General features: G+C 39.2%; 2 protein-coding genes across 2 annotated transcripts; one reads left to right on the top strand and one right to left on the bottom strand.

Moving 5' to 3' along the window:
- The first annotated feature begins 636 nt into the window (after positions 1-636).
- LOC114467534 (tubulin alpha-1B chain) lies at positions 637-4,944 on the top strand. Its single transcript, XM_028453916.1, has 4 exons — positions 637-751; positions 3,196-3,418; positions 3,657-3,805; positions 3,890-4,944. The coding sequence occupies exons 1-4, from the start codon at positions 749-751 to the stop codon at positions 4,868-4,870; spliced, it is 1,356 nt and encodes a 451-aa protein (XP_028309717.1). The 5' UTR covers positions 637-748; the 3' UTR covers positions 4,871-4,944.
- Positions 4,945-7,718: 2,774 nt separating this feature from the next.
- pink1 (PTEN induced kinase 1) lies at positions 7,719-14,547 on the bottom strand. Its single transcript, XM_028453855.1, has 8 exons — positions 14,076-14,547; positions 12,868-13,143; positions 12,675-12,778; positions 12,409-12,591; positions 11,460-11,623; positions 11,258-11,385; positions 9,164-9,391; positions 7,719-8,365 (listed from the first exon to the last, which is right to left on the bottom strand). Exons 1-8 carry the CDS (start codon positions 14,433-14,435, stop codon positions 8,081-8,083), a joined length of 1,728 nt encoding a protein of 575 aa, XP_028309656.1. The 5' UTR covers positions 14,436-14,547; the 3' UTR covers positions 7,719-8,080.
- Between the last annotated feature and the right edge of the window lie 582 nt (positions 14,548-15,129).

Raw genomic sequence — 15,129 nt, 5'->3', positions numbered from 1 at the left:
CGGCTCCAGACATTTTCTGTTGCAGGGTTGTTGCAACTTTAAGACTTGCCAGTTTAATTTCTACTGCAACACCCGCGACACACACGTGTGTGAACACATACCAGCTCGTTCACAAGTCTACCTACGTAAACACACCTCCATTAGAATATACAGTAAGTCAACACACACATTCTGCAAACAACTGCACAAGTTCACTTCTGTCGGTGCGGTGAGATTAAAAGGCAAGGCCAATTTATTTGTATAGCGCATTTCATACACAAGGCAACTCATTGGGCTTTACATGATCAAAAAGTGCAACAGAAAACTTTCATTAAAGTCAGCAAAAAAATAAAATCACCAGTAAAATCATTTAAAATAATCAACAAACCCATTACATCAACAACATGACAAAAAAAAAAAATTCCCTCTCAATCATACGCAGTATAAAAGAATGCCTTTATTTTGTTATTTAAAAATGTTCACATGTGATGCTGACTTCAGCTCTGCTGGCAGTTTGTTCCACTTTTCTGCAGCATAACAACTAAACACAGCATCACCGTGTAATCATTCCTAATAATTCGCGACCGTAAATGGGGTCCTGACCGCAAGGTTGAGAACCCCTGGGTTAGTTGATTTGAAAGGTAGAAACAGCGCCACCCATGGACAGATATAGACTCACACCTCGTCATCGCAGCAGCTTCAGACACGCGCGTCGCACGCACTTCAGCTTCGTCTGTTTTTCATTACAAATTACCGCCATAAATCCATCATGGTGAGTCTAATCTTTATTTATTATCTTCATCTTCTACGTTTCATCTGTGAATCCGTCGTGTTTGAACGATACATTTCATTCTGTAAACGGCTTTTCTTTGTTATTCTGAAATCTAGGTCATTTATTAAATATTATGATTATGTCTCCAGCTTTCATTGTTCAACTGAAATTCTATTGAGACGCTCTCAGATGTTGTGCAGCCATCTGTTCAACAACCTCTAAATCACAGTGAAATAAGAAATGTAATTTTATCCAGACCAACCCATTCTTCCATTTTATGCACTGTAACAAATTATTCCCCCATTTTAAATCCAATTATGCATATTCATATCTATCCCCGTGCTGTTTAATGCTTAAAACAATCGAATTTAGAAGAATTTTCCTGCATTAATGTTAATAATAATAATTAAAAACCTGGGGTAAAGATGAATGTGTCTTTGTGCACAGGCCTGACCCATAATCCCCTTTGCTCACTAATCCTGTGCGCGTGTCGCAGCACCAAAATCCACGCGCGTACACGTGGTGGTGCTGCTGATGCACAGTTTGATGTGCAGTCACAGATGAAAGGGATGTAGAAACAGACTATTCAGTGTTGGGGTCTGTGATTGGGCGCCGACTGTAAAATAGCGCATGCTAAAAAAAAATAAATAAATAAAAAAAAATTAGCAACAAACCACATTTACAAAACGTATGTGAATTTTTTTTGTTACTTTTGACCAGATTTACAACAATATTTGTAAAGTTTGTGAGAATGTAATGTAAATGTCAAATCTAAATGTTACATTTAGATAAAAATGTTACATTTAAATCTAAATGTTACATTTAAATCTAAATGTTACATTTAAATCTAAATGTTAAATGCTAAATCTAAACGGTGAATTTGCATATTAGTTAAGTATTTAGTTTCACCCATGATATTTAGATTTACCATTTAATGTTTAGATTTAACCTTTAATGTTTAGATTTAAAATACAACATTTAATGTTTAGATTTAAAATGCAACATTTAGATGATAGGCATGTAGAAAAAAAGACTCTTCAGGGTTGGGGTCTAGGCACCAATTGTAAAGTAGCATATGCTGAAATTAACAGCAACTTTTTTGCAACATTTAGCAACAAACCACATTTAAAAAAACGTACATGATTTTTTTTTTTTTTTTACTTTTTACCAATTTACAGCTATATTTGTAAACTTTGTGAAAATATATCAATGTTAAATCTAAAAGTTACAGTTAGATATAAATGTTGAATCTGAATCTAAATGTTACATTTAAATCTAAATGTTACATTTAAATCTAAATGTTAAATCTAAATGTTAAATGCTAAATCGAAACTGTGATTTTGCATATTAGCTAAATATTTAGTTTCACCCATGACATTTAGATTTAACATTTAGATTTAACATTTGATATGTAGATTTAACATTTAATGTTTAGATTTAATATTAAGATTTGAAATTTAACATTTAGATTTCATATTTAGCATTTAGATTTAGCATTTATTTTTAATTATAACATTTAGATTTCACATTTAGCATTTATATTTAACATTTATATTTTAATGTAACATATGGATTTAACATTGACATTGTATTTTTTACAAGAAAACAAAATCAAAAGTAGCGTAAAAATCAAAATAAATCACATGGTCTGTTGCTAAAGGTTGCCAAAAGTTGCTCTTTATTTTAGCATGGCCAATTACATTTTTCCAATTACAATAACGTCCATAATTATCCATGTCCTATCACAACTCAATTATGATTATGGTGACCAACATTTTTTCAATTACAATTATTTTCCACCTGAAAGTAAATTATAGTTACGTTCTCAATTACTAAAATGCAATTACAATTAATCACAATTACTGTGCCTGAAATAAATAACCCCATAAAACTTAACTTGTGTACTTAACATTCCTCTTGTGTTTGCTTCCTGTTAGCATCTCTTATGATAACGGTTCAGTTTGACCCATTTCTTAAATCAGCTGTAAAATACACTAAAAATATTATCCATCTATTAATATTTTTTGTGTGGGTGTCTGAGCATTTTTTCTATCAGTATACCCCTCAATTAAAATATATATATTTTTAAATGGTAATTTTTTAAATCCTCAAGAGAAGTGACAGATAGTGGGAAAACATAAAAACACATTTTATTAATTATTAACTATATATGTGTAAGCCATAGAACTGTAACATGGTTCCCCAGTTTTGCATTTAATTCAGAATGTAATTGACAGTTTTTATAGAATTTCCATGACAATTACAATTCAATTACGATTACAACAGCAACAGCTTTTTTTTAAAATTACAATTACAGCTGTCGTCATAACTGTATTTAATTATCAATTACATGATTACCTTCATAATTCACCTTAACCCTGACTCTATCAAAGATGAGAGTTTTCACTGGATTATCTTCTCTCTCCTTCTTTCTCTAATCTCAGCGTGAGTGCATCTCTATCCACGTGGGTCAGGCTGGAGTCCAGATTGGCAATGCATGCTGGGAGCTTTACTGCCTGGAACATGGCATCCAGCCCGATGGACAGATGCCCAGCGACAAAGCCATCGGAGGAGGAGACGACTCCTTCAACACCTTCTTCAGTGAGACTGGAGCAGGAAAACACGTTCCCAGGGCGGTCTTTGTAGACCTGGAGCCCACGGTCATCGGTAAGCTCTGAAGAATGTAACCATTACACAAGCTTTCTATACAAGTTTATAATCCTGATCAAGTGATGGAGTCAGTTCCGTCTGATTCAGAGCACATGGTAGTACACATGGAACATTTCGGATGTGAAGAGTAAATAGTGACCAATAAGAGTGTCCAAATGTCCAAGTCCTCACATGGTCAGCTAACAGGATACCTTTGGTCACTCTTTAACGGGTTTTGTCTAATTCGTCTCTTTAGATGAGGTTCGCTCTGGAACCTACCGTCAGTTGTTCCATCCAGAGCAGTTGATCACTGGTAAGGAGGACGCTGCCAACAATTATGCTCGTGGTCACTACACCATCGGCAAGGAGATCATTGACCTGGTTCTGGACCGGATCCGCAAACTGGTATGTCCGTTTACGTAATGTTTTATGCACTAGTACCTAATTTTACATCAGCGCAGTGTTTCAGACTGGTTCTTCTGTCCTCAGGCAGACCAGTGCACTGGACTTCAGGGGTTCCTGGTCTTCCACAGCTTCGGTGGAGGCACCGGCTCTGGTTTCACCTCTCTGCTGATGGAGCGTCTGTCCGTGGACTACGGCAAGAAGTCCAAGCTGGAGTTCTCCATCTACCCAGCTCCTCAAGTGTCCACTGCAGTGGTGGAGCCCTACAATGCCATCCTGACCACCCACACCACCCTGGAGCACTCTGACTGTGCCTTCATGGTGGACAACGAGGCCATCTACGATATCTGCCGCAGGAACCTGGACATCGAGCGTCCCACGTACACTAACCTGAACAGGTTGATCAGTCAGATCGTGTCCTCCATCACGGCCTCTCTTCGCTTCGATGGTGCCCTGAATGTTGATCTGACAGAGTTTCAGACCAACTTGGTGCCCTATCCCCGTATCCACTTCCCTCTGGCCACCTATGCCCCCGTCATCTCTGCTGAGAAGGCGTACCATGAGCAGCTGTCGGTGGCCGAGATCACCAATGCCTGCTTCGAGCCGGCCAATCAGATGGTCAAGTGCGACCCTCGCCATGGCAAGTACATGGCTTGTTGTCTGTTGTACCGCGGCGACGTTGTTCCTAAAGACGTGAACGCCGCCATTGCCACCATCAAAACCAAGCGCTCCATCCAGTTCGTGGACTGGTGTCCAACTGGTTTTAAGGTTGGCATTAACTACCAGCCACCCACAGTGGTTCCTGGTGGAGACCTGGCTAAGGTCCAGAGGGCCGTGTGCATGCTCAGCAACACTACTGCTATCGCTGAGGCCTGGGCTCGGCTCGACCACAAGTTCGATCTGATGTACGCCAAGAGAGCCTTCGTTCATTGGTACGTGGGGGAGGGGATGGAGGAGGGAGAGTTCTCTGAGGCCAGGGAGGACATGGCAGCTCTGGAGAAGGATTACGAGGAGGTTGGAGTCGACTCCATCGAAGGCGAGGGAGAGGAGGAAGGAGAAGAATACTAACACACCAACAGTCAAATATCAGCCAATGAAATACTGCTAACGCTGTCTTAAATAAAGTACCACTCATGAATGAATTTGTTTTTGTGTTTTCTTTATGAAGTTTTTGTTTAATTTTCATCCTGTGAGCAGAGGTGTAAAGAGTACTGATATATCCTGCTCAAATAGAAGTACTGTTACTTGATTGAAATTGTACTCAAGTAAAAGTAGTCATAGCTAAAATACTCAAGTACTAGTAAAAAGTAGCTCAATTAAATAGTACTCAAAGTAAAAGTTACTTGTCACTTTCATCCCCCACGTTTATTTTTGGTAATAAATCTTGCCACGGTTCCCTTGCATACAGTAAACATCTCATGTATAAACTTAAAAAGGAACAGATGAAATCTTGCACAGTTGGAACTTAATTTATTTTCCACAAAGGCATCTGTATAAAATAAAAGGTTTGTCAAAATGTACAATGCATTGAGTTCAATTCAAAATAAATAAATTAAAAAAAACATTCTAAGGCTCTAAGTATAGCAACATTTATGAACTCTAAAACAGTGCCATGCTAAATGTACCATGTGGGTAACGATAAAACGAGCATGTCAGATTCTGAACACCTGAATGTGAATGTATAAAATCATTATTGGGGAACCAGACTTGGTAAATGTGTAACACAGTCACACACACACAGAATCGTAGAAGGGAGTCAACAGAACGGTGAAGACGATGATTTGGAACAGGAAACAGAACAGAACAAGACCCTGACAGTCACCCTGTCATGTTGGTTATCACAGGACTAGCAAATGATGAAGAAGTGCGGTGTCAAACCCCCACCCCTGGACTCGGAACTGTCGGTCGAAAAGCACCAGAGAAACAAGGGAGTCCGATGGAGTAGCACTTCTTTGGCCTCTGGAGCAGTCTGCTGCAAAGTAAGCAAAGAACCTCCATCGAGCTTGTAACTTTACATGTATCTGGGTTATTGATTATGTTAATAAATCTAGTCATCTGTGTGAGGTGATGAAAGAGAATTTGACTGATGTCCAGGTCATTGGAACCAGCATTAAAAGATCTACACTGACAAATTGGTGACCCCGACGTGATGCCGGATGTTTCCTGAACAATATCTTCAACCTGGACATTTGAACAAGCGGTGACCTGACTCCCAGAAGGATGCCTGATGTTCCAATTGAAGAGTTACACTGGAAACTTGTCCAGATGATTATTGAACTGCAGAGAAAAGTGCAAACACAGAAAGGAAGAAGACGCACCAAACCACAAGCTTCGTTCCAAGTGGAATTGGAGACTAGATTTGCTCCATTGGTGAATGAGAGGAGGAACACACAAGCTCACAGCAAAGTGAGGACTGAGACAACATCAAGAAAACAGAAGCTGGTGAGAGAAAGAGAGAAACTGATAATTGGAGATGTGAGTGTAAAACACGCTCAGAAAATGTTTAACATAAAAGTGGAAGTTCTTTGCTTACAGAATGATATGGTATCAGACCTGGTTGACAAGATCTTGCACATTGTGGAGGAAAAAGGCCCAGATGTTTAGAATGTTGTGATTCATTTTTAGAATAAATGATCTCAGGAATGAGCAGTCAGAAATGTTGAAGCAGAATTTCAGTTGTTTGTTGAAAGTTGTGAGCTGTTTGCAGAACAAGTGTGTATCAGTGGTCCAATCCCACCATTCCGTAGAGCAGAAATGAAATTCTCAAGTTCTTTGAATAACTTTTTGTCTGCTGCTTGTGCTGAACATTCACTGAGTTTCATAAAGAACTTTTAATATTTTCTGGTAGTGCAGACACCCAGTAAATATCTCCAGAAAACTTCTGACATGTTTCAACTGGCAGGTCTTCTTCAGAGGCATCTGCTGATGTCAGGAGATCAAAGTAAATTCCTGAAAAATTTGTCTGAATAAATTAAACCTTAACATGTTATACAATAAGAAAACAAATGAAGTTGGTGCTGGAATTATGATGCGGAAGTCAAGGACACATCAGCAGATGCCTCTGAAGAAAACTGGCAGTTGACAGTCGAAACATGTCAGGAGATCAAAGTAGATTTCCTGAAAAAATTGTCTGAATAAATGAAACATTAACATATATATATATATATTGGAGACTTTCAACACTGGTCGATACAATCTGATATTAATTTATAAACCAATATCTAATATCATTATCTAATTCACTTATTTCAAATGTTCTGTATTAAAGCCCTGTCAGTTATCACTGAAGCTGCCAGACTTAGTGGCATTAACCAAAATGAACAAATTGAGGCATTTACACAAAATATATCTTCCAACCACATTTATTGTCAATCACTGCAGATATGACACCAAATATCTCTAGTATAAAACTATAGAAGTATTCTCTAATCTAATCCCTGACACTCACTTGCAGATTTCACAAGTTTTCAGAGCGAAGTGCTAAAGTTTCAGAAATATAAGCTCGAACAAGTAAACTACTATATGATAGAGGTGGTTTAATTCAGATTAATAAAGTCTCTATTCAGTTACAAACTGATTTTTGATTGTTTCCAGTTATTGATCTTCAGTCATCAGTCAGCTGCTCAATAATTTCACTTCTCTTCCAACTGCCAAATAAGGAGGACTCGCCTGGTTTCTATTACAATTTGACATAAGAATTGATTCATAATCGTCAACATCAACTGATTTTTGTTTTTACCACCTCTACTATATGATAAAGTGCAAACATGACAAAGTGCAAAGAAATAGCCAATAAAAAACAAAAAACAATATCCTTTAAATCCATTTTAACTGGTGCACATTCCCTCCCAGTGATGTATTTCATTTTGTGTTTTGTAAACACATCCACTATTTGATGAGTCCGGAAGCATATTGCAAACACTTGAATTTGCAAATCATTTTTTTTCCTTTTTCCTGACTAATTATTTTTTCTGTTTTTTAGTGTAATATTTTCCTGTTTTTTTGGAGTATTTTTTTTTTTTTTTACTGCTTTTAAGAAATTAGACAAGCAAGCCATGTTTGCTTTCAATAAAGAAATAAAAATAGTCAGAAAAACAGAAAAGAATTAGCATGAAAAAAAACTTTTTTTTAAAGTTAATGCAATACGCTAGAAATTCGTGGAAGAGAACAAATACTAGGAAAGCAGATAATTTTCAGCAATAAAACCATATATTTCTACCATAAAAAAGGTTAATGTTAATGATATTCATTTGGAGACTCTGACTAGGGTAACAGAATCTACGCTGACATCATGCAGAGGTGGCGTTGCTCTCTCCCGTACAGAACGAATCCCACGGCCGTGCGCAGCTCCTCCAGCTCCAGGTTAGCCAGGAAGCTCCTCTGAAGCTCGGCCTCCACGCGGTTTCCCCCAGGACCCCTGCAGCCCTTCAGGAGAACCACAGCGGACCGACACATCAGCCAATCAGACAGTTTCCCCATCCCAGCCTCCTCCTGATTGGCCAGGACGCTCTGACCCCAGATGCTAATGTGAAGCATGTTGGCGGCGACGCGGGCCGACGGACGCTGGAAAGGAACGAGAAGAAATGAATAAAACAGGACTTGAATGTGAGCAGTAGGGGTGTAACAATTCGTTTTAGCAACGATTCGATATTGCCGATTCGATTCATAGATGATATTGGTTAATTTAAAACTATTCAATACAAAATGATTCCGTAACTTTTCAGCCAAAATAATAATTCAACCAGTGTGACTGGGAAATAAATCCCTGAATACTGGAGATTGCAGGTGACGTTTCATAGATTCCTGTTCTTTAACACGTGTGTCAAACTCATGGCCTGGGGGCCAAATCCAGCCCTTTGAAGCATCCAATTTGGCCCACAGGGTGAAGTAAAAATGACAGAAAACATGAATCATTGTGTAAATGAAACTCAACAATATATGCAGGGGTTGCTGTTTGTATCACATGATTGCAGTCATTTTTAATGTTAAACTGTTGATAAAAACAACATTTTTACAAAATCGTTCAATTTTCCTCAAATTATTACATAATATTCACTTAATCAAAAAGTAATTGGTCAAAAAAATCGAGGGACTTTAAAGTGAAGATCATGTTGGGACTGATATCTGTCACTTATTGCTTAAATAGGGTTGGTTACTTACATATTTAGTATTTTATGTATACGTAGAAGTGTAAACTAGAGCACAATAATGTTAAAATTACTCGTTTTTCCACATAAAAACTGTGGCCCACTTATAATCAAACTTCCCCGTATTTTTCACGTCTGATACGATACCTATATCGCAGCCATGGGAATCGGTACACCCTTAATGAGCAGTATTATTCTACAGCTGCCGAGTCACCTTGTTGGGGTTCCTCCTGAGCAGCAATCTGACCACGAGCTGAACGTCGGCCGAGGCAGCGCACAGAGGAGGAAGCTGCGTCTCCTTGTACTTCCTGCTCTCCAGTCCCACCACTCGATAGAACGGGTTCTGTTGTCCAAAGATCTCGTAGGTGATGGCGCCCACTGCCCAAGCATCCGCCTTACTGTAATCAATGACTACACCCTTTCCTGGGACGGCTGCTGCCACCTTAAGGCAAAGGTTAGTGGAGAACATACAGGAATAGAGGATTAGCAGCAGGGTCAGGGTCAATTATAACTGCATATTTTATAATTAATTACAATTAAGACATAGTTATATTTGAAAAATATGTTGCTGTTATAATAATAATTGAGTTGCAATAGAGTTCAGATAATTGACTTTGTAATAATTGTATCATGAAAGTTATATAAAAACCGTCAGTGCCAAGGCATAAAAATAGAAAAATGTTGGGATTGTTTTTTCTAGGAATGTAACGATTAATCGTAAGGCAGTTCAAAATCCATTCATAGGTATCACGGTTCACATCGATACTGTGAAAATTGAAGCACAGTACTTTTTTTTAAACAGCAGAGGGTGCTATATCTCCTTCTCTTGTCCAGAAGTGTTGGCGGCGGGCGGAATCTGCTACTACTTTCTTTCTGGCCGCCTTCTACTCTTAAACATGTTCATAAATGATTCCGTACCCCTTTAGCACCGAAAGAATATCTGTAATATTACGTGAATATCTGTAAAAGTCACATTTTTCTGTTAGCTCTGTCTGCTAGCATAGCATCTCCTCTTCACTGCATGAATATCTGCATGCCAACCGACCACTGGGTTACCAACGCCCTCTGCTGGTCCAAACAAATATCTGACGTAAATACAGTGAAATTACTGTTTTTTTTTTTTTTTTTTAAGTCCAATTGTTAAGGCACAAAATAAATTTTCAGTTGCACTTTTAAAAAGAAAAATAACTATTATGCAGTTTTGCATTGTTTGCTATAGAACCAGAATTTAAATTAATAGGTTTCTTCTTCATTTGTATTATTCCTTTATTTATTTCATTCAAGATTTATTTTTAGTTAAATTGCATTGTTTTGAATAGTTTATCAAGGGATTCTTTTGACAATGAAAAATAAACAGAAAATTGTACAGTATTTTCCCCAAAAAAATAAAGGAATATTTTTCAGTCATTTGTGTACAGTCCCATTTTGTAAGATAACTCGTGAGAGAATCGTATCGTGAACCCAGTATCGTGAATTGAATCGTATCGGGAGTTGAGTGAATCGTTACGTCCCTATTTTTTTTCTGAAATGAGTCACTAGACCCTAAAAACTAGTGTAAATATGATGAGCACACTTAAACTGGAGTTAAAATATTACCGTTCTATGACTTACACATATGTAGTTAATCAATAAAAAAAAAAAAATCATTATCATTAATTTAAAATAAACAATTGAAATCTGGGGGTATACAGACACAATAAAGGCTCAGAAGCCCACATTAAAACCTACATTTTCATTGATTAGGAAGCCTAACAAAGTAACCATGAGATGAGAAACAATTAGATAATAGATAATATTTTTTAGTGTATTTTACAGCTGATTTTAAACATGGGTCAAAACTGACCCGTAGTAAGAGATGCTAACAGGAAGCTAACACAAGAAGGTTAAGTTTTATGGGCGTATTTTTTAAATACTCAGTAACTGAACTTTAGTAATTGAGAATATATATGTGAATAACTGAAGACATAACTGTAATTGAAAAATGTAATTGACCCCTACCCTGGTGCTACCTGTGAAGGCTAGAGTGGTGATCATGTTATCCTGTGACTGAAAATGAATACAGAGCTTCAAATGAAGTGTGTTTTTAACATGTTGACCGAGTCAAATTCCTCGTGTGTACAACATACACTTGGCGAATAAAGATGATTCTGATTCTGATGTTGTTCACATTATTACGACAGGTTTAGCTGATCCCAAAACAAGCGACAAACCAAATATTTTCATTGGATTTTTCCTATGATCTTAATTATTGAATGAAAAAATTTGTAATGTATAAAATGTAAGAGTAAAAGCAGTAGTTGTTAATTACCTCAGGAGCCATTAAGGCGGCGTTCCCCCCTCTCTCCACACACTCACTGTTAAAGGGCAGCTCCAGACTAGAATCCCTCTGACTCAGACTGTTTCCAAAGTCACTGATAACCAGACGAGGGCAACCGTCTGCAGGAGAACGAATATAGTTTATCCAACAACTGACTGATATAAACACGTGATGATATGGATGTTTCCCAAACCTGAATCAAACTCCAGCAGCACGTTGTCTGATTTCAGGTCCCTGTGGGCGACGCCCTGCCTGCAGAGATTGTCCACGCCCTCCAGGAGCTGCAGCAGCATGAGGGAGCCCTGCCTGGGGCTCACCCTTGTCTCTCCCAGGTACTGTCTCAGGGTGTAGGGGTAGCTACCACACAGACAACAACGTATAACTAGCGGCCTTCATGACTCTGAGGCCCTGTTTACACGAGAAAGTTTTCTAGTAAAAACGCAAAAGTTTTGACGTCAAGAACAGACATTTTCTGTGTCACGGCCATGTTCACTGAAGCTGAGGCATACTCTTAGTGTCTCACTCTTTGGAATTTAACTGAACTTCTCCAACAAAGTGTTGATTTACTTCACCATCACTTGGAATGAACGGTCAGGTGATGTGTACTTGGTCACTTTCTCACTTAAAATGTTTTCAGAACTTTAAAGGGTGGAGAATCGACAAATATATTTAGCCTCAGTGTGATTCAGGTTTTAGTCGTCGTAGGTTCCAAATGCATCTTGGGATACTGGGAAGTATACTTCAGTGGGAACGCTCATTATCCAAATAGTATATAATAAACAGTATATACTCATCGAGTTTGTGGTGTGTAGTACAGAGTGTGACATTTCAAACACAGCCCCACTCTTACTTGTGTTCAGAGGTAGTGTCTCTGCACATGCACTTATTCTGATTCACTGCAAAATCAAACCGCCATCTACTGGCCTGGCGTGTTTAATACATTGTTTTTTTCACATTTCCCGCGGTCTCATGTAAACAGAGATTGTTTTGTAAATGTTGTCGTGTGAATGCGGAACTTTTTGGAAACAAAACTTTGAAACAGAAGCAAAACGTTAGGCCTGAAAGAACACAGAAAATGTTTGTTTCTACATAGAAAACTAGATAAAGCACACTTATCTTATGATGATTAGACAGAATCTTACTTTTTCATCACCAGAAAAAGTGTGCGGTTGTTTCCAAAGCCGGTGGGATTGAGCCTGGCCGGCAGCACAGCTGGATACTCCTCCCGAGCCCCCGGGAGCAGGGGGACGTCGGCCGTGAAAACTCGATACACTTGGATCACGTTGGGATGAGCTGAAAGCCTTTTAGGCAGGACTCCAAAATGTCTGCGTGCAGAGAGATGATGAAAAGATTTCTTCCAAATCCTCCCATCAACACCTGCAGGTTAGGTATGAAAACAATCAGTTACCCATCCACAATGATTTGTTCCATTTCCTTCTCCATTGCTGAGGGGCCTGCAGGCACCAGCTCCTGTGACATAGACCTTAATATCGCCTCACTCGACGAGCCTGCCTAGAAAACCAATAAACAGTGGATTTGTTATTTCATTTTGCATGTTTTACCCCACAGTTGAACGCTGAAACACAGGGTTTATTACTCACTCCGAAGTTCCACATCATCTTAATGGCCAAAGGGAAGTTTCTGAGTGAACAGCACATCAGAGAGCGACACATCTCACGCTCGCCTTCATCCTCCATCGCCTGCAGCACGGAGTGCTTTGTGTCGTCTTGCTTTGGCGGAGCAACAAATGCAGCAGCCTCGTACACGGCAGCGTTGGAGCCTTTACCGATTTGTTTACCTATCACGTAATCCTCCAGTTTGTATCCAGAGCTGAAAGGCTGGAGCGGCCGCTGGAAAGATTTCTTTCTGAACACGGCCTAAAGGAGTGCCACAAGATCAGTCACAGGTTTCAGTGGCTCTCAACCTTTACAGGTTGGTTAAAAGTTTCAAATTAGAGTGGCCAAAAAAGGACAGAGAAAGTGGCAAAAAAAAGGGTTCAATATTGGAAATGGAGAAAGTAGGAACAATCAGTTTAAACTGGAAAATTATGGGCATAACAAATCGTAAATGTGGCTAAATTGGCAAATACAAGCATGAAATATGGTGAAAAGAGGTTAAAAGTGATAATAATTGGTCCACATATGTGACATCAGGTGTGAAAAGTGGTGGAAAGGGTTTATAAGTGCTGAAAATGTCTTGAAAGTGGAAAAAATGTGCAGAAAAAGCATTGAAATTTGATGGCGGAGGGACAGAAATGGGAGTAATCTGTAGCAGAAATGCATTAAAAGGAGAAAAAACATGGCATGAAAAAGTGATGAAAATGTGTTCAAATATGGCAAGTTTGGTGTAGTTGCAAAAAAAGTGTAAAAAATTAGCAAAAGGGGCTTAAAAGCCAAGGTAAGGTGGGATGCGTTTAATTACCTGGAGAAAATAAAAACCCACGCTTTTATTTTGAAGGGTAAACATCTATGAGCCACATTTTACTGCTTTGTTTTTCAAAGAACTGTGTTTTCTCCATTTTTTAAGGTGAGTTAATCTAACAGCAAGGATCTGGTCACATTTTTGTTTATAATTTGGATTTTGGGTTCTGTAGCCACATCAGTTAAAAATTCAGGAATATTACCCACAAGAAGGAAACTTTTTGTTGTTTATTGTAAAAATAATAATAAGAAATACCAGTTTTTAAAGGTATAGGTAATTAAAAAAAAAATCCATTGACACACAACCTAAGTGCTAATTGGTTATAAATGTTAAATTTTGTTTTAAAAACAGGTGAATTACTATCGTGGGAACAGGATTATTTTCCTACCTGGATCTCCTGACATGTCGCTGAACTTGTTCGGTCATCCTCCAGCTGCTGTTCAATCAGACCAACACCGAGACCGAAAGCTAAACACACGGCTCTGTTACGCGGCGAGCCCCCGCTGAGCCTCCCCCAGAAGCCGGCGGCCTGCAGTTGAGCCGCCAAACCCCGCAGAGAGGTGCGGTAATACCGGTACCGAGAAGGCAGGAAAGCCTGAGGCTGAACGGCGCGGACCGACGGGCCCGCCGCACGGAGGCGGTCAGCTCGGAGCTTTGCTGCGACTCGGCCCGCGGGTTTTAAGAGACCCAGCTGGAAGACCGACCGACCCAGCTCCAGCCCACGACTTATGACGCGTTTTACGGACATGATTCAGCTGCAGCGCAGGTTGTTGAGCCGTGTTTGTGTCGGTCAGCGCTAGCCTCTGACACAGCTGCTAGCGCTGTTATCTAAACAGTAGAGGACTTCAACGCATGCGCAACGGGAGAACAGTTTGGTGACGTTAAACACACAGCACGTGAGTGAGTTCAGAGGGGTATTCCATAAAGGAGGGTTAACAAACTCTGAGTCTGTCCATAAACTCTGGGTCAACATAGCCCGCGATGGGAAACTCTGGTTGTCGGATTCCATTACAGCTGGTTTGAAGTGGGTCAATCAACCCTGAGTATGTAAACCTTGGGTTACTGACGTGCACGCGTGATAAAAAGCCGTCAAAGGATCAGAGATTTACTCGAGCTGCCATGGCAACCACCCGGAAAAGAGTTATTTATTCACCCTAATGGGTGAAATAAGCCGGTGTTTGAGGAATACGAGCCTGTTCTAAAGGTGCGTTCACATTCAACTCACCTTCAGAGACTGATGCTTAACTGGACTATAAAATGGCTTATAATAGTGGCTTTAATCACCCGTAATTATTTACACTTTTTGGTCGCTTCATCACCTTATTGCTTCAGTGACGTGACGAACGGTGAATACTTATTTACTTAGATAGCCTACTTTATTTTCAGTAAAAATGTACACGCTTTAATACACAAGGATTTTGACTGATTAATTCCATGACTAC

This window comes from Gouania willdenowi, chromosome 7, assembly GCF_900634775.1.
Source record: "Gouania willdenowi chromosome 7, fGouWil2.1, whole genome shotgun sequence".
NCBI lineage: Eukaryota > Metazoa > Chordata > Actinopteri > Blenniiformes > Gobiesocidae > Gouania > Gouania willdenowi.
Note: the sequence above shows the minus strand (reverse complement) of the source record. Positions and strands in the feature narration are given on the sequence as shown.

What these genes read in the sequence shown, in the direction of transcription:
- LOC114467534 (XM_028453916.1), top strand. An exon ending in CCTGGAGCCCACGGTCATCG is followed by an intron (nt 3,419 to 3,656) that starts GTAAGCTCTGAA and finishes TCGTCTCTTTAG; the next exon opens with ATGAGGTTCGCTCTGGAACC. An exon ending in TGGACCGGATCCGCAAACTG is followed by an intron (nt 3,806 to 3,889) that starts GTATGTCCGTTT and finishes TTCTGTCCTCAG; the next exon opens with GCAGACCAGTGCACTGGACT.
- pink1 (XM_028453855.1), bottom strand. Translation starts at nt 14,435, where the DNA reads ATGTCCGTAAAACGCGTCATAAGTCGTGGGCTGGAGCTGGGTCGGTCG. An exon ending in CGACATGTCAGGAGATCCAG is followed by an intron (nt 13,144 to 14,075) that starts GTAGGAAAATAA and finishes GCACTCCTTTAG; the next exon opens with GCCGTGTTCAGAAAGAAATC. An exon ending in CTTTTTCTGGTGATGAAAAA is followed by an intron (nt 11,624 to 12,408) that starts GTAAGATTCTGT and finishes TCTGTGTGGTAG; the next exon opens with CTACCCCTACACCCTGAGAC.